We start from the raw sequence: 18080 nt of genomic DNA on the forward strand, positions 1-18080 counted from the left end.
CAACTCTGTCTGGTGTTTTGTTACGATCCAATTACTCCCCCACTCCCCCAGCAATTTAGTAGTACCGTTAAATGTTTTCATCTCCTACCTTTCTCCCCGTGTGGAATTCAAGGCAGCTTCCGACGCTTAAAAGCATTATAAAATGCAATAATGTAATAAAAGCAAACTGGTTAAGAACAAAAGCTGAAATCCAGCAGAACACATTTAGAACCTGCAATTAAAATATAGTTTGCCCTGATAGTAGCCCGGATCTTTTGCCCAACGTGTGACTCAAACCCATGACCCTGAGATTCTTATGCTCTACTGTCTGAGCTGGGAAGGGGCTCACGATAGGTCATGAGCAGGTTCAATATAGGGAGATACGATCTCTCAGGTAGCCTGGGACCATAAATGGACACCGACAGGTATTGTAATGGAGAATATTGCCATTCAGTGCCCACTGGTAAATAGCATCTTGCCCTCAGTAAAGGCTATTTGTAAAAAATTCTCCCTCTTCCCATCAGCTGATCCTGTGTACAGAACCACATCTTCAAATCAGGGTGACCCCATAAAGTCAATTTCGCAGGAGCACATCGCTCTGCTTGTTGTGATCAAAAGCTTTGTTAACTGAACCCCTGCATTTTGTAGGGCTGCTGCCCCAAACTGGTGATACATCCAACAGGGGTTCATAGTTAACACCCAGACATCCCAACAGGACCCCAAATTTCAGGGTTCACAGTTAAGGAAGCTGTGAAATAAGTGGCCTAGCTGCTTTCTCTCTTTGACATGTCTAGAACCCAGAGCCACCTCTGCAGATGAGGCAACTTGTGTGATATACGAGGTGGACAATTATCCCAAATAAACTTCCGAAATAATGCAGTGATGTGGGTTCTCCTCGCCTTCATTTCCCACCCGACTCTTCTTCAAAGGCACATACTGCCTCTGACTGGACAGCTTTATCCTTCATTAATCTGTCTAATCCTCTTACATCAGTGGCCTTTGCTGCTCCCTGTGGCAGCAAGATTCAGAGTTTTAACACTGCTGTGTAAAGTACTTCCTTTTGTCCTAAATCCCAAACGTAACCTTCCACACATTGTTGCATCCCACTCGATCACTTTGATTGTCGTTTTCTGAGCCTTTTACACGATATATATTTTTTAAGGCAAGATGACCAGAACTCTACACAATGTTCCAAGTCCGGTTACTTTCCTGGATCTCATATAGACTAGCATCCAATCCAGGGGTGGGCACCCTAAGGCCCGTGAGCCAGATTGCCTTCTCAATCCGGCCTGCGGATGGTCCGGGAATCAGCGTGTTTTTACATGAGTAGAATGTGTGGTTTTATTTAAAATGCATCTCTGGGTTATTTGTGGGGCATAGGAATTCGTTCATTTCCCCCCCCCAAAATATAGTCCATCCCACCACATGGTCTGAGGGATGGTGGACCGCCCCCCCCCCCCCCGGTGGAAAAGGTTGCTGACCCCTGATCCAATCCATCCAATTCCTCTAGCAAACAGCAAGTTGATGCTTGATGTTTGCCCCTTAAAGGTATAGTACCTCTGAACAGAGGGACGCAGGTGGTGTTGTGGGTTAAACCACAGAGCCTAGGACTTGCCAATCAGGTCAGCGGTTCGAATCCCTGCGGTGGGGTGAGCTCCCGTTGCTCAGTCCCTGCTCCTGCCAACCTAGCAGTTCGAAAGCATGCCAAAGTCAAGTAGATAAATAGGTACCACTCCGGCGGGAAGGTAAACGGTGTTTCTGTGCGCAGCTCTGGTTTGCCACAAGAGGCTTATTTATGCTGGCCACTGACCCGAAAGCTTTACGCCTGCTCCCTCGGCCAATAAAGCAAGATGAGCGCCGCAATCCCAGAGTCGGCCACGACTGGACCTAATGGTCAGGGGTCCCTTTACCTCTGAACAGGGAGGTTCTCTCTGAGCTGCCATGGTGTCCAGACGTTCTGCAGTGCGCAGCCCCTACATTTAAGTGGAGCTAGCTGCCTTTGTGTCAGGAGAAAGCCACTCCTGGTCCCTAAGGAGAATTATAAATAGAAATGCCATTTTTGTGGAATGACAGGGGCTCCCTGCAAGAAAACATCGCAGTGTGCTGTGCTTCTTAGAATGCCAGCCATGCCGTCCAAGATACTCCATTCCGCTTCTCCCTCAGGGATGCTCCATTCCATTCCTCCTGCCCCAGTTAGGCATGCAGTCCCTCCACCTCTGTGGTCGGCCTTAACTTCAACCTGGCCTCACTAAACTTTTGGTCTTTGGCCCACCTTTGCCATGGCGGGGGGCCAGTCTGTCAAAGCGAAGGGTCCTTGAAGATAGGCAGAGTGTCCCTCATGGATGCCCATGATTTCTAATGTTGTGAGGGAGAAAAACCCACCTGCTTTCTCCATGCATAGGTTTAAAAAACTTCGACCGTGTCTCCTTAACTCAGCTTTTTCTCTAATTGTGAAGAAGTTGATGAAGAAGAAGAGTTTGGATTTGATATCCCACTTTATAACTACCCAGTTTCCCCGCGGTTAACACCCCAGGCGTAGAAGCAGACTGAAAAAAGAATGTTTAATCTCGACTTGTTGTTGTTATTAGTTGTCTTTTTTAAAAAATCAAACAAACAAAGGTAGGAGATACACTCAGCCATCATTTTTCAAGTATATAGATATACAGAGATAAATATATGTCGCCATAAAGAGGGAAGTATTTATTACAAGACCACCTAAGGGAAGTTAACATTGCCTGGGAATCAAAGGTTGAAAACCTGAGGGAAATTCTCAGGTAAGGAGAAAGGGGGAGGGGGGCAGAAGAAGAAAGAGCAAGTGTTTGAAAATACAAGGCATAAATATTGACTACATTGGTTTTGGATATAAGTAGGACTATCTCGGGATGCAACGGAAGGGGCCTAGCCCACGCCTCAGAGGTACAAAGTCCTTTAAGGTCCAGGGAGATTCTCTCGTGTGCCGAGTTCTGGGGATGAGATGCCATTCCGACCCTCTCGTGCTGCTTCGCTTTTTAGACCCATTTCACAGGTGGAGGGGGGAAAGGGGGCGCTGTGGTGTCCACGTTTTCCATCACTTTTCCTGGCTCCCACCCACCTCAGCCGGTCATCTTCACTTCTCAAAATTTTAGACTGGATCAGGCCAAAGGCCTTAAGTCCAGCATCCGTTTCCCACAGTAGCCAGTTATGACATCTCCAAGAACCCCAGAGGCAACAAAAAAAGGCAACAGCCCACTCACCTTGTCTTTCCTCCATTCCCACCACCCCCCCAAAAAATAATCTGGTGTTCAGCTTCTATTCCTAACCACCAGGAGCATTAGCTACAACCAGTTGCCAAAAACCTGCCTGAGTTTTGTAAACCGTGGTGTACTTTTGATTGCACTGTATAAATAAATAGTAATAAATCTGGGGGCTGAAATTGGCTTTTAGTGGCACATTGTTTGGGGCAGATTAGCTTCCTCCTGTGCAAGCCCAGTCGTTTCAGTCAAATCAGGGCAGCGTTGTATTTTTTAAAAGCAAGAAGCTAACGTTAAGCCTCAGTAGCCAAAAAGTGGAAGTTCCTTTGCATATATTTGCATACACGGCAGAAATTTATCCCACTTCTCGGCCACATGACAGACAGCCGCTAGAAACCGTACGGACTCCCTTTTCTAGCTAATGAGGCTTCTCCAGACTTTGCCCACAAACTTTTAAACCCTTAACACACTTTGCTTTTTGTCACTCAGTTTAGTTTTCTCTTTAAAATGAAAGCTGAATTTGATGCCTCCCCCAAAATGGCGGGTGAAGGAGATTTGCCACGGTCTAGCAAAGGAATTTTAGCTGGACTCCTTTGCACACAGAAGGTCCAGCGTTCAACCTGGCGCCCTCAAAGTCTCGCCGGACTACGGCTCCCACCACCCCTGGCCATTGGACAGTACCACCTGGGGCTGATGGGAGTTGTAGTTCTGTGGCACCTGGAGGGCCAAAGGTTCCCGGCTCCAGGAGTCAGTGATGGGGAAGATGTTCTGCCTGGAGAGCTTCTGCTGGTCAGAGCTGGCATTGATGGGTGTGTGGCCCTCCTGATGCCATCGGACTACAACAGCGTGGACTATGACAGCTATCATAGAATCACAGAATTGGAAGGGACCCCATCTAGTCCAACCGCCCCGCAACGCAGGCATCGAAACTAAAGCATCCATGCATGCGTGCCTAACTCTGTCTCTCTGAAACATCTGAATCGGGAAGGGCTGGGAAGGCCCAGGACTGGGGCCTGGATGCAGTGGGAGGGAGGGGGAGGGTTAATAAAGTGAGAGATTCTCCGGTCCAGGAAGCTGCTAAGTTGCCTGCCCTGAATGGGGCCGCACACTCCCTGAAGTAGCAAGTGTGTGGTTTGGAGTTTTTAAATTCATGTTCTGGTCTGTGTCTTTTTAAACCGCCTCTCTGCTGCTGTCCTTGAATTTCGTACATTGCATGCGTGGAAGGCGATACAATTTGGAACGATAATAATGCAGTGCTACCTCGGTTTTTGAACGTAATCCGTTCCGGAAGACCGTTGGGCACCCAAAACGTTCAAAAACAGAGGATCAATGGGCTGGCTGCAAAGTCACTGGGAAGAAATGAAAAAACGCGCCTTGGAAGCTGTTCAACTTCCAAGGCGCGTTCAAAAATGGAAGCAATTACTTCTGGGTTTTCGGCGTTCGGGTTCCGAATTGTTCGGCTTCTGAGATGCTCGAAAACCGAGGTTCCGCTGTAATAACAACTCTGCTCGCCCCTGACCATTGAGCCAGGCTGCCTGGGGCTGATCTGGGAGTCCAGCCTCATCTGTTTCCCCTCTCTGTAGTGGAAGATACCGAAGTAGACCGACTTATAGCACGACCTGGTATGAGGCAGTTGCCTAGAGCACGGGAAGGTTGCCAACCGTCCAAAACCAGGCCCGGTCGTTTGCAGTTCGAAGACGCAGGGTTAATCTTCACACGAAGAAAACGCAAGGAGAGCCCCCTGGATCTGACCAAGAGAGTCCAAGTCTGGCATCCAGGTTCCCAGCCAATCGGATGCTTCCAGGAAGCTCGCAAGCCAGGTGTTGAAGAAACAGCCCTCCTGTATCGCTGCCTTGCTAGATGGGTGCAGCCCGGAGCCGGCCCCCTACCCCATCCAAAATGTGGGTCATGCCGAAACACCCCTACCCACCCCCGGAGAAACCACGGCCCTCACTCGCCCATGTGCGTTTTCTTGTGCGCAATGAGGTAGAGGCCCCGCGTGAAGCTCTTCCCGCAGTCCAAGCACTTGTAGGGCTTCTCTCCCCGGTGCGTCCTCTCGTGAGCGGTGAGGTTGGAGCTGCGCCGGAAAGCCTTGCCGCAGTCGGCGCAGCTGTAGGGCTTCTCTCCCGTGTGCGTCCTCTCGTGGACGATGAAGTCCGAGCTCCAGCGGAAGCTCTTGCCGCAGTCGGCGCACTTGTAGGGCTTCTCCCCCGTGTGGGTCCTCATGTGGGTGGTGAGGTTGGAGTTGCGGTTGAAGCTCTTGCCGCAGTCGGCGCACTGGAAGGGCTTCTCGCCCGTGTGGATCTTCTTGTGGCGGATGAAGTGCGAGCGGTGGTCGAAGCTCTTCCGGCAGTCCTGGCACTTGTACAGCCGCTCCTCGGTGTGGATTCTCCGGCGCAGGACCACGCACCGCTTCTGCCGCTGGCTCTCCTGGAAGAGGATCTCGCCCAGGTCCTGGTAGCCCACCCGGCATGGGACGGCCTCCGGCGGGCGCTTGGCCAGGTGCCTCTCCACCCGCAGCTGGTTCTCAGAGGCCTTCTCCAGCTCGTGGTGCTGAGAGAGGCTCCCGCGTGGCTTTGGCACCAATCCCCCGCCGGGGTTCTCCCGTTCAAGGTAGTCCCGCTGTTGCAGAAGGACCTCCCTCTCCTGTTCGCTGAGCAGCCTGCTCCCCGCTGGAACCAAAGAAAAGAGTGGAGATGTAACTGTGAGGTACAGTGGTGCCTCGCAAGTCGAAATTAATCCGTTCCGCGAGTCTCTTCGTCTAGCGGTTTTTTCGTCTTGCGAAGCAACCCTATTAGCGGATTAGCGCTATTAGCGGTTTAGCGGCTATTAAAGGCTTAAGGGATTAGCGGATTAGCTGCTAAAAGGCTATTAGCGGTTTAGAGGCTTAGAAAAAGGGGGTGGGGAGCGGAAAAAAATCTCAAGACTCGCAAGACATTTTCGTCTTGCGAAGCAAGCCCATAGGGAAATTCGTCCTGCGAAGCGCATTGAAAAACGGAAAACCCTTTCGTCTAGCGGATTTTCCATCTTGCGAGGCATTTGTCTTGCGGGGCGCCACTGTATAAAGCCACAGGCTTTTGCAGATTGACCAATTTTTTCAAGTGAATGGGCTTTTTAAATAGCACTGTGCTGTTTTTTTAGCTATAAATAAAAAATAAATCCGTTTTTATCTTGCTTTAATTCTATTGTAGTGGCTGGGGAAACCCAGTCAGATGGGCAGGATATAAATAATAAATTGTTGTTGTTGTTGAATTGCTGTTCAGCAATTCTCTTTTATACCTCTTTAGCCTTCTGTATTTTAATGCCCTTGCTGCCCAGTCCATCCCCCTATGTCCTTTTTGCCGCTGACACGGCCACCCCACCTGGAACGAAGAAACAAGCCGGGCGCCCCCGTTCTTACCTTGTTTCCGAGAAGCTCCCAGGCAAACTTGCTGCACCCTCGGGAAATTCACCGTCACTTCTTCAAAGGAATCTAGAACCTGCGAACAAGGGGCGCTGGTTAAAAGTGAATCACAAAGAGACAAACCCAGCCACCTTCGCCGGAGCAACAGACCTGCTTGTAGGGGACCTCAGGCCCTCTGGGTACTGAACTATAACTCCCAGCAACCCCAACCAAGCTTACAGTCACGATTTGGGGGCAAGACAGCTCTAAAGTCTTATTTTTCAAATGATGGACTGACTGTGATTTTCTGGCTAGTTTAGGCTAGGTTAGCTTTGAGCTATGTTAAGGACTTGAGAACTTAAAAGAAGGAAAGTCACTTGAGCCAAGGACAGCGCAACTAGGGCCAGGGCCTTTTCGGTACTGGCCCCGACTTGGTGGAACGCTCTGTCACAAGAGACTGGGGCCCTTCAGGACTTGACATATTTCCACAGGGCCTGCAAGACAGAGCTGTTCCGTCTGGCCTTTGGTTTGGACTCAGTCTGACGCTCAGTCTACAGGCTACTTTTAAAATGAGGCCGCATTTTAAATTGCATTTTAACCTGTATTTTAAATTGGTCCCCCCCCCCATTATGTTTTTATTGTAATTTTACTGGTGTTAGCCGCCCTGAGGGCGGGGTATAAATAAAATTTATTATTATCATTATCATGATTATATATATATGTGTGTGTGTGTGTGTGTGTGTGTGTGTATTGGCCTCTTCTGACCTCTTTTTATGATTTCAAATTTTTATTTGTACTTTTCAGATTTATACATTTCACTGATTTCACAATCATTTTTGACATTTCAAAAATTGACTTCCTTCCTCCTCTTTCTGCGGTTCCTTAAATTTATTTCTAATATCTTCTGCATAACCTAACTGACTTAATCCTCTTTTTCTTAATGGTGACTGCTCCTGCTCAGGCGGCACAGAAAAAGCATTTTGGTTCCTGAAACTCACTCTGATTGTGCAGATAAAATATAACAGATAAGAATTCCCCAGGATGGGTTTCTAGTGGGTGAAAACATTCCAGATTAAATGATTCCCAGGAATGCAATTGGTCACAAATGGTCGATGGGGAAGTGGAAAATGCGCTTGGCGCCTGGCTAATTTCAAACACTGCTTGGGGGACCTTTAGAGCGCCAGCTGCTCTTGAACTAGAACTCCCATCATCCCTGGGTGTTGCACATGTTTTCTGGGATGGATCAGATGTAGGACCACCCAACCTCTGCTTAATAACCTCCAAGGAAGTAGAGTCCACAACCACCTGAGGGAGACCATTCCACTATCAAACAGCTCACCGTCAGAAACAGCTCTCAGCTACATCTCCCAGGATTCTTTGGGAAGGAAGCCATGATTGTTTAAAGTGGCATCACAGTGCTTTAAACATATGGTTAGATTACTGCAGTGTGTTATACGTAGGGCTGCCTCTGAAGACAGTTCGGAAACCAGCTAGTGCAGAATTCAGCGGCCAAGTTGATCACCTCAGCAAGAAGGTTTGAGCATATTACACCAATCCTGGTCTGACTGCACTGGCTACCAGTTAGTTTCCAGGCCCAATTCAAAGTGCTGGTTTTGAGCTATAAAGCCTTAAACGGCTCAGGACCACAATACCTCAAGGACCGACTCTTTCCATAAGAATCTGCCCAGACCCTGAGATCATCCTCTGAGGACCTTCTTTGTGTGCCTCCTCCTTAAGGGGTCTGGAGGGTGGCAACGCAAGAACAGGGCCTTTTCTACAGCGGCTCCTAAACTGTGGAATGCTCTCCCCAGGGAAGTTTGCCTGGCGCCTTCATTACACATCTTTAGGTGCCAGGCAAAAACATTCCTTTTTAACCAGGCGTTTGGTTGACCTGATTGACATCCTATTTAAAATGTGGCCCTTTTTTGGGGGGGTGACATTGAGTTAATTGTTTTTGTTTTTATTTTATATATTGATATCTTTTCTGTGAACCGCCCTGAGACCTCCGGGTATAGAGCAGTAAAGGTAAAGGGACCCCTGACAGTTAGGTCCAGTCGTGGCCACCTTTGGGGTCCCGGCGCTCATCTCGCTTTATTGGCCAAGGGAGCCGGCGTACAGCTTCCAGGTCTTGTGGCCAGCATGACTAAGCCGCTTCTGGCGAACCAGAGCAGCACACAGAAACACCATTTACCTTCCCGCCAGAGTGGTACCTATTTATCTACTTGCACTTTGAGGTGCTTTCGAACTGCTAGGTTGGCAGGAGCAGGGACCGAGCAACGGGAGCTCACCCCGTTGTGGGGATTTGAACCGCCGACCTTCTGATCGGCAAATCCTAGGCTCTGTGGTTTAACCCACAGAGCCATAGAGCGGAACATAAATTCAATAAATAAATATGGCATGAATGTGACCCAAGAAGGGATTTTTTTCTTCATTTCCTCCCCACGTTTCCTCTCACCAGCTGTTGGGGTCTCTCCGCCTCCTGCTGCCTCAGCAGAAAACCCTCCGCCAGGGCCACCGCCTGGGCGCAGGTCTCCGGCCCGCGCTCCCTGACGCAGCCTTGGATCTCCGACGGCAGGATGGCCAGGAACTGCTCCAGGACCAGCGCCTCCAGGATCTGCTCCTTGGTGTGCCTCTCCGGCTTCAGCCACTGGTGGCACAGCTCTCGGAGCCGCCCACAGACGTCCCGCGGCCCCTCGGCCTCCCGGTAGCTGAAGTGCCGGAACCGGTGGCGCTGGGCTTCAGCGCTGGCCGCATCCTCTTCCAGGACCTCTTCCTTGACCTTCCAGCCGCCGCCCCGCACAAAGCCCTGTGGGGCCGCCCCTCCCGAGGCCGGGAAGCCCTTGGGGTCCTTGAAGGCCACCAGCTCCGGCAGCGGCGGGCTCCCCCACCCGGCGTGGGGAGACTGGACCACCTTCAGGAACTCCTGCCACTGGGCTTCCCAGCGCTGGGCCAAGCCCTCGTCCGGCTCCTGTTTGATCTGCTGCGGCGTCACCCGCCGCAGGAACTCCCGGGCACCACCGGCCGGTGCCGAACGAGGGCCTTTCCTCGCCCCCTCGGCCGGCTTGGCACCGCAGGCCAGGCTCTTCTCCTCCATTTTCACCCGGGGCTCTCGAGCAGCCTGGAGGCGCAGGGCTGGCGGCGAACCCCCTTCTTTCGAAACGGCTTTCTTGGAGGCCATCGGTAGGGGCCTTATCCCATCTCAGGCCTGGCTGAGCTCCAGTGGCGGCCTGCGGCCTGGAGGGACACCGACCGCCGTGGGAGAGAGAGAGAGAGAAGGAGGTTCCTCGGCTCCGTCGTCCGCTCCGTGATCCTGCAGCGTGTGGGGCGATGGAAACACTGTCCTTTGGCTAAGGGATACTGCAGGCAGTGGTCATTTGCAAGTGGTCCTGATGGGTAGAGGTCGCTGCCCTGTGGATACAAAGCACAAAATTGTAGTGGTGGGGTGAGAAAGGAAAGAACGGAGGAGATAATGAATTGGAAAAAAATGTTTAATTTTTTAATTTTTTATTTATTTTTAAATTTTTATACCCCTTAATATTTTTAATAAACACCTCAAAGCGGTTTACAGCATATTTAAATCAATAAATCAATAAAACATTAAGATAACCTTTGTAAAAAACAAACAAACCAGAAGTCTTTTTGTAGGCCTCGGTCCAGTATACCTGAAGGAGCGTCTCCACCCCTACTGTTCTGCTCAGACACTGAGGTCCAGCTCTGAGGGCCTTCTGGCAGTTTCCTCCCTGCGAGAAGCGAGGTTACAGGGAACCAGGCAGAGGGCCTTCTCGGTGGTGGTGCCTGCCCTGTGGAATGCCGTCCCATCAGATGTCAAGGAAATAAAAAACTATCTGACTTTTAGAAGACATCTGAAGGCAGCCCTGTTTAAGGAAGCTTTTAATGTTTAATAGACTATTGTATTTTAGTATTCTGTTGAAAGCCGTCCCGAATGGCTGGGGAAACCCAGCCAGATGGGCGGGATATAAAATAAATTATTATTATTATTATTATTATTATTATTATTATTATTATTATACCAATATCCCAAAGTAACAGAAAAGACTTTTAATGTATGAGACAACAGCCACACGGATGCTACTAGCCCAGAGATGGAAAGAAGACAAAGTCCTGACCAAAGAGGAATGGCAAACCAAGCTGATGGATTATGCCTTAATGACATTAACTTGACCAGAAAGCGCAGGAACCAAGAAGACAAGAACTTTAAAAAAGAATGGGGAAAATTTATAATTTATCTAGGAGACCACTGTAACCAGATGAAAACATTAGCTGGATTCTAATAACACTCGTAGCAAACATCATGGACAATATGGAGAGATATAAAATGTGGATTATGAAATGATATGCAGTTGAGAAGATGGACAATAGGACCTATGAAAGGGAAGAACAAAAAATCTGGAAGTCCAGCTTTTCTGGGTCATGTGACCAGCATGACTAAACCGCTTCTGGCGCAATGGGACACTGTGACGGAAACCAGAGTGCACGGAAACACTGTTTAACTTCCCGCCACAGCGGTACCTATTTATCTACTTGCGCTGGTGTGCTTTCAAACTGCTAGGTTGGCAGGCGCTGGGGCAGAGCAACGGGAGCTCACTCTGCCGTAGGGATTCGAACCACCGACCTTCTGATCAGCAAGCCCAAGAGGCTCAATGGTTTAGACCACAGCGCCACCTGCATTCCTAAGAGGCCCATATATGGTACCTTGAGCTCCTTGGAGGAAAAGGTAGGAAATAAATTAAACAAATAAATACACAACCACACCGCAAACTGCACTTAATAACTTCTCACTTATTCCCCACCTCCCCAGCAATTAGCTACAAAAAAAAAGCATTTTAACATTTTCCAAGACTTTTGGAGTGGGGGAGCCAATTTTCCCAGGCGGTGCAGCAACACGTATTTAAAGCACTATGGTACCGCTTTAAAAGTTTGTAGCTTCCCCCAAAGAATTCTGGGAGCTGTAGTTTGCCAAGATGCTGTGAGGGGAGACCCTCGATTTCCCGCAGAGAACTACAATTCCCAGAGTCCCTTGTGAGAAGGAACTGTTAAACCACCCTGGCAATGTGGGGAATAGGGGCTCTCCTGCCAACTCCCTTAACAAACTACAGTTCCCAGAATTCTTTGGGGGAAGAAGCCATATCTGTCTAAAGTGTCACAGTAGCTCAGCTGGTAGAGAATGAAACTAGTAATTTCAGAGTCATGGGTTCAAGTCCCACATTGAGCAAAAGATTCCTCCATCGCAGGGGGTTGGACTAGATGAGCGTTGTGGTCCCTTCCAACTCCATGAATCTATGAATGGTTAAACTCACTGACAGGGCTTTTAATGGGTGGTGTGAATGTGCCACACTACTTCCATGACTTTTTCCTGTTTTCAAGGCCAGGCCAGGGACATCGGCAATTTTTATCTGTAGGCTGCTTTGAGTCCTTGTCAGGGGGGGAAAGGTGGAGCAAAAATAAATATATAAAAATAAAACACCCGTCTTTCTATCTGCTACGAGGCACAGCCTTGATCATGCCTATCTGATTGGTAGGAGGGAAAGAAGAGTCCTCTCAGGAACGCCATGCAAGGCTTGGCCTGTGTGTCTGTGGGCACCAGGTTGGCAACCCCAGACTGAGATTAGGAAGCTGCCTTATTCTAAATCAATCCGTAGGTCCACCAACCACGGAACTGATAGAGCTGGCTCAGTTGGCAGAGCATGAGACTCTCACACATCTCAGGGTTGTGGGTTCAAGGCCCACGTACGGCAAAAGATTCCAGCATTGCAGAGGGTTGGACTAGATGACCCTCGGGATCCCTTCCAACTTTATGATTCTACATCCACACTGACTGGCAGTAGCTCTTGCAGCGCTCAGGCAGGGTGTCTCTCCCATCCCTGGAGAAGCCATTAGGGACTGAACCAACGACCTTCTGCATGAGCTATGGCAATAAAAAACCAAAGTACCCATCTAACCCAGTACTGTCTGCACTGACTGGCAGCAGCTCTCCAGGGTTTCTCCCAATCCCTGCCTGGAGATTTCCGGGATTGAACCCAAGGCCTTCTGCATGCCAAGCAGGTGCTCTATCTCTTTCCTTAAAGGCAGAGTGAAGATTCCAGTCCTCACGGTCCTAATTGAAAAGCTGTTTAAATGGGAAGCTGCCGTAAACAGAGTCATAGAATCACGGCATTGCAGAATCGGATCTCGGGGGCGATCTGGTCCAGCCCCCTGCAATGCCCAACGGTGACGGCCCTGAGATGGCAGAGTCTCGTGCTCTGCCGACTGACCCGCCAGGCTGCCCAACTCAGCATCGCCTACCCTGGCTGGCAGCAGCTCTCGGGAAAGGAGTATTCCCAGCCCTCAATGGGGATGCTTGGGGCCTTCTGCACTCAGAGCAGCTGCCCTGCCTCCCTCGCCCCCTTGCTCGGCTCCCTCCCTCTCTCTTGCGTTGCACAAAGATGAACGGAACAAAAAAACAATAGCAATATTTGCATTTATTTTTGTACTCACTTCAGCAGCCCCAGCCTCTCAGGTCCTCAGGCGCCTTCGATGCAACCACCCCACAACTGCCGCTTGGAGGAATTAAAAGAGGGAGATTGAAGCTACTTTGTGCAAAAGGTTGGGAAGGAATGGAGGGTGAAGGCGGAACAGGAAAGGAAGGGACTCCCCGGTCTTTCTTTTTTTTTTGCATTTCTCCCTCCTCCCAGATGTCTGGGGCCTCTCTAGCAGCTGTCACCAGATCTATTGGGTTAACCCCTCTTGGGTAAATTCAAAACCTGCAGCACCAAGAGAAGCAGGAGGGGCTCTTGAAACTGCAGCTGCCGCCTCGGTAGACCAGGTTGCTATCCGGCAGGTCTAGTACGAAGCAGGCAGAAATTCAACAGGTGCGGCTTTTTAAATATTTTTTTAATTCCGTTTGTGCTTCCTCCTAAAGATAACCGGAAGAGAGAACATCAACAATCAAAAGCAATTCCATGCTGCGGACTTGCATTCCTTTTTCAGAGTGCTGTGTTTCCCAGAAGAAGAAGAAAAAAGACCTTTTTTGTTCCTTTCCCTTTCTGAATTATTTTCATTTTCTTCGCTACAGGCAACAAAAGTAACAAAAAGAAAGAAAACGAAGCGCGAAATATTTAAGCCGCAAAGCATCGCAGCCTGGAAGGAGAAAAGTGCAAAGATGCAGCACAGCTCTAAAGGGATAATAATAAAGATTTATATAAATAAAAGGATTCTCCAGTCGTGAGTTCCCTCACAGGTTCCGTATAGTCTTGAATGAGCCAGATATTTGCATGTTGGTAAAAATTTGACCATACGCCTCAATATTTGTACAGTATTTTATTGTAGTATGAAAAAGATTTAATAAAATCGGGGGCGGGGGATAAATGAAATCATGCCATATGTCAAAAAGCAAAAATCCCATCAGGTCATTCAAGCTCTGCCCCTTAGACAATTTTTGTTTGTTTCTTTCTTTCCACAAGCTTCTCCAACTGGATGAAAGTCTCTTTGCCTTCGATGTTCATTATTTGAATGGTTTTGAAACCTATTTTCAGGTGTGTGGTTTTTTTAAAAAAAACTGCTTTTAAAAATATTTCTATATGTCTAAATCGCTTTGAGGCATTTATGTCAAAGGCCATTAATAAATGAAGAAATGTAGAAACAACTCCTGATGTAAACACAATGCCATATATACAACAATTACTAACAATTCCGTTTGGCAGAACAATGTCAAACTGAGCACAGGTACAGACTAGGATCGTAAAGTACGATACAATAATCTTTATTGTCCCATACAGAACAACAAAATTGAAAAAAATCTACATCAGACATTCAAAAACCTTGTGATCCTTGGATCACATATTAATTTCGGCATATAAATTTAACAATCAATCTATCTATCAATAAAATCTGTATTGCCAGTAGGCATACAGAAATACCCTGTTTACCTGGATAACTGGAACACTTAAAAAAAAAAAAAAAAGTCAATTAAGGCTGCAGTCTTTACCTGGGAGTAAGTCGCATTAAACTCACTGCGGCTTACTTCTGGCTTGACACGTACAGAAGTGATGAATCAATAAAAGAATTCCGTTCTAAATTTACTTCTTACAAATTATGTTTGGTTGTCTGCTGCCGGGCACATTTTTTAGATCAGCTTTCCAATAAACACATGTACAAAAGGCACCTAGGACTTTACAGAGTAAGGCTTTGGTGCTGAATAACTTAAGCTGCAATCCTTGGCTGCCTGCATACACTATATAAAGTACTTGATTTCCCTCAAAGAATTCTGGTCTCTGTAGTTTACCTCTCAACAGAGTTTACAGTTCCAGCACCCTCAACTAACTAGTTCCCAGGATTGTTTGTGGGCTTAAAATGTGCTTTAAAGCTGTGTTACGCACTATAGATCTAAAAGACATTTGGAGCACATTCTTTCCCTCAAAGAATTCTGGGGCCTGTAGTTTATCTGTTGCGGAGTGACAGTTCCGAGAATCCCTTCGCAGACTACAGCGCCCAGAATTCTTTGAGGGAAAGAATGGGCTTTGAATGTGCTTTATTTTATTTTTTAAAAAATATTTTTTATTGATTCCCCCCCCCCCCGTAAAATTATCTATAATCATTACATTACATATATAGCCGAGTAAGATTGTCCTCCATTAAAACGGTTTTAACAATGAGTCCGTAAGTGACTGTGGAGGCCAATTCTGGATCCACACATCCTTCCACAGTGGGGATATTGGTTTCCGGGTGGGAGTTAATCATGGTGTGGATCTGCCAAGCATGCCTTCCTCCTAGCACGTTTCTCCCTTGCGTCCTGAGTTCGAGTGTCTTCAAAGCCCATGACACCTTTGGTAAAGGCTGTTCTCCAACTGGAGCGCTCGCAAGCCAGTGTTTCCCAATTGTCAGTGTTAATACTACATTTTTTTAGATTTGCCTTGAGACAGTCTTTAAACCTCTTTTGTTGACCACCAGCATTATGCTTTCCATTTTTAAGTTTGGAATAGAGTAGTTGCTTTGGGAGATGATCATCAGGCATCCACACAACATGACTGGTCCAACAAAGTTGATGTTGAAGAATCATTGCTTCGACTCTGGTGATCTTTGCTTCTTCCAGTACACCGATATTAGTTGACCTGTCTTCCCAAATGATGTGTAAAAAATTTTGGGACATTCGCAGGGCAACCAAAATGCTTGTTTACAAAGCTATTGTACTACCAACCTTACTGTATGCTTGTGAAACATGGACCACTTATAAACGCCATCTCCAACTCCTCAAAAGATTCCATCAACGGTGTTTCTATATACTTCTATATTGTCATACTGTTAGGTTTCTTGTTTTTTGTAAATAAAATTGCAAATGTTTATTTAAATGCTTTGAATGTGCTTTAAAAGAGAACTCTTTCATCTTCCATGAATTTGTCCAATCCTCTTTTAAAGTTCCGCAATTTAACTGTGCTGCGCAAAGAAGTCCTTCACGGTTCAGCCTCACTGGGTTAAAACCAAATTTCTGGTATTAGGAAAGAGAGAGGAAAACTTCTCTCTGTCTACTCTGGAGCAAATGCTAGTCCTAACTCAGAGTAGACCCACTGAAGTTAAGGGACCTGAAAATCGATGAACAACTCTTATAGATAGACGGAAGAGGATTTACTCTACTCGACTATTTGGAGGACAAGTTATAATGACGTATAAAAGCCATAGCAGAAATTGGTAATTGAGCAGGTGATGTGTAGGGAGAAGGAATGAATGTATTTTGAAATGATAGCGGTAAAACATTATTTTATTGGGAGCAGCAAATGAGAGAGAAAAATAGAGGCGACATCTGGTGGGCGGGGGGTGGGAAGTCAACTTTCAAATTTGTACATATTGAATTTGTATTCATTTGTTGACAATTTGTTAAAAATTCTGGAGTATCAATAAAAATAACTGGCGAAAAGAAAAGAAGTTAAGGGACCTGACTCAATTTATCTGAACAGAAATGCTCAGGATTTCAATTTGAGGTGTGTGAAATTTCATTTATTACTCTCTTCCCATGAGGTGCCCCAAAGCAATCCACAATACAGTGGTACCTCGGGTTAAGTACTTAATTCGTTCCGGAGGTCTGTTCGTCACCTGAAACTGTTCTTAACCTGAAGCACCACTTTAGCTAATGGGGCCTCCTGTTGCTGCCGTGCTGCCGGAGCAAGATTTCTGTTCTCATCCTGAAGCAAAGTTCTTAACTTGAAGCACTATTTCTGGGTTAGCGGAGTCTGTAACCTGAAGCATATGTAACCCGAGGTACCACTGTATAATAAAAGCATCTGTGGAATAGAGTGCCTCAGAAGGTGGAAGATTTTAAGCATAGGGTGGATGGCCGCCTGTCATGAATGCTTGTGTTGAGATGTTTGCACTGCGCGGTGTTCCTAGAATACACAATCCTAGAACTGTAGAGTTAGAAGGGACCCCAGGGTCATCTAGTCCAACCCGTTGCAATGCAGCCCAACTTGAACCCTTCCAGTTCTAGGATTTCATGATTCTATGTTAGGAATATAAAAACAATTAAAACCACTGCACGTACATACATAAAAGCAATTTTTTTTAAAACAAACTATAAACTGCAACATCAAAAACTGTTCTAAAAACAATTAACATGCATACACACCAGGTGTATAATAATATCGCCCCACATCAGGTGCCTTTTACAGCAGCCCACGCGGGTGGCGCTGTGGGTTAAACCACAGAGCCTAGGACTTGCCAATCAGAATGTTGGCGATTCGAATCCCCGCGACGGGGTGAGCTCCCGTTGCTCGGTCCCTGCTCCTGCCAACCTAGCAGTTCGAAAGCACGTCAAAGTGCAAGTAGATAAATAGGTACCGCTCCGGCGGGAAGGTAAACGGCATTTCCGTGCGCTGCTCTGGTTCGCCAGAAGCGGCTTTGTCATGCTGGCCACATGACCCAGTAGCTGTACGCCGGCTCCCTCGGCCAGTAAAGCGAGATGAGCGCCGCAACCCCAGAGTCGGCCACGACTGGACCTAATGGTCCTTTACCTTTAACATGCAGAAATTCAACAGGGCCAGCTTTCACCCAGAGCCAGGTTCAGATCTTTCCTCTGACACAAAACTCACTCACTCTCATCCTAGTCTAACTTCCAGGGCTGTTGTGAGGATTAAGGCAGCAGAGGAACAAGTCTTGAACCCCTTGGAAGAAAAGCAGGATTTAAATATAGTGATTATTTTTGTAATGTGTTAAAATAAAAATTATTGGCCGTTGGGGGCGGGGTGGGGAGAGTATTAAACCTGTTGAATGCTGTCCTGTTAAAACCACAGGAGCCCCGCCAGAGGGGGGAAAGTCTGCAGAATATTTCCTAAATCCTTCACAGTACTTTGTCTCCTATTATCATGCGAGGCAGCTCCCATTTCCTTTCAGCAGCTTTGCCAGGGTCACACACCGGGGTCTCTGGTTCCTTAAAAAACTCCAGCCGCATTTTTGGATCCGGGAAGGAGAGCATTTTTATTTATCAAAGCTGCTGCTTTTCAAGT

General features: G+C 47.4%; 2 protein-coding genes and 1 long non-coding RNA gene across 4 annotated transcripts in view; 2 read left to right on the top strand and 1 right to left on the bottom strand.

Annotated features, from left to right (window-relative positions):
* The window catches only part of LOC310670292 (uncharacterized protein), a 197115-nt gene that overhangs the window by 61616 nt on the left and 117419 nt on the right, over positions 1–18080 (top strand). The gene's annotated exons all lie outside the window — the stretch shown is intronic.
* On the bottom strand, positions 2524–9769 carry LOC310670521 (uncharacterized protein; the record flags this gene model as incomplete). Its single annotated transcript, XM_083425992.1, has 3 exons — positions 2524–5881; positions 6610–6688; positions 9047–9769. 3 exons carry the CDS (start codon positions 9767–9769, stop codon positions 5160–5162), a joined length of 1524 nt encoding a protein of 507 aa, XP_083282118.1. The 3' UTR covers positions 2524–5159.
* Positions 9887–13469, top strand: LOC310671168. The gene is made up of 2 exons (XR_014507852.1): positions 9887–10025; positions 13092–13469. It is a non-coding gene; the product is annotated as an uncharacterized lncRNA (long non-coding RNA).

Source organism: Podarcis tiliguerta, assembly GCF_965153285.1.
Source record: "Podarcis tiliguerta genome assembly, chromosome: 2".
Taxonomy (NCBI): Eukaryota; Metazoa; Chordata; class Lepidosauria; order Squamata; family Lacertidae; genus Podarcis; species Podarcis tiliguerta.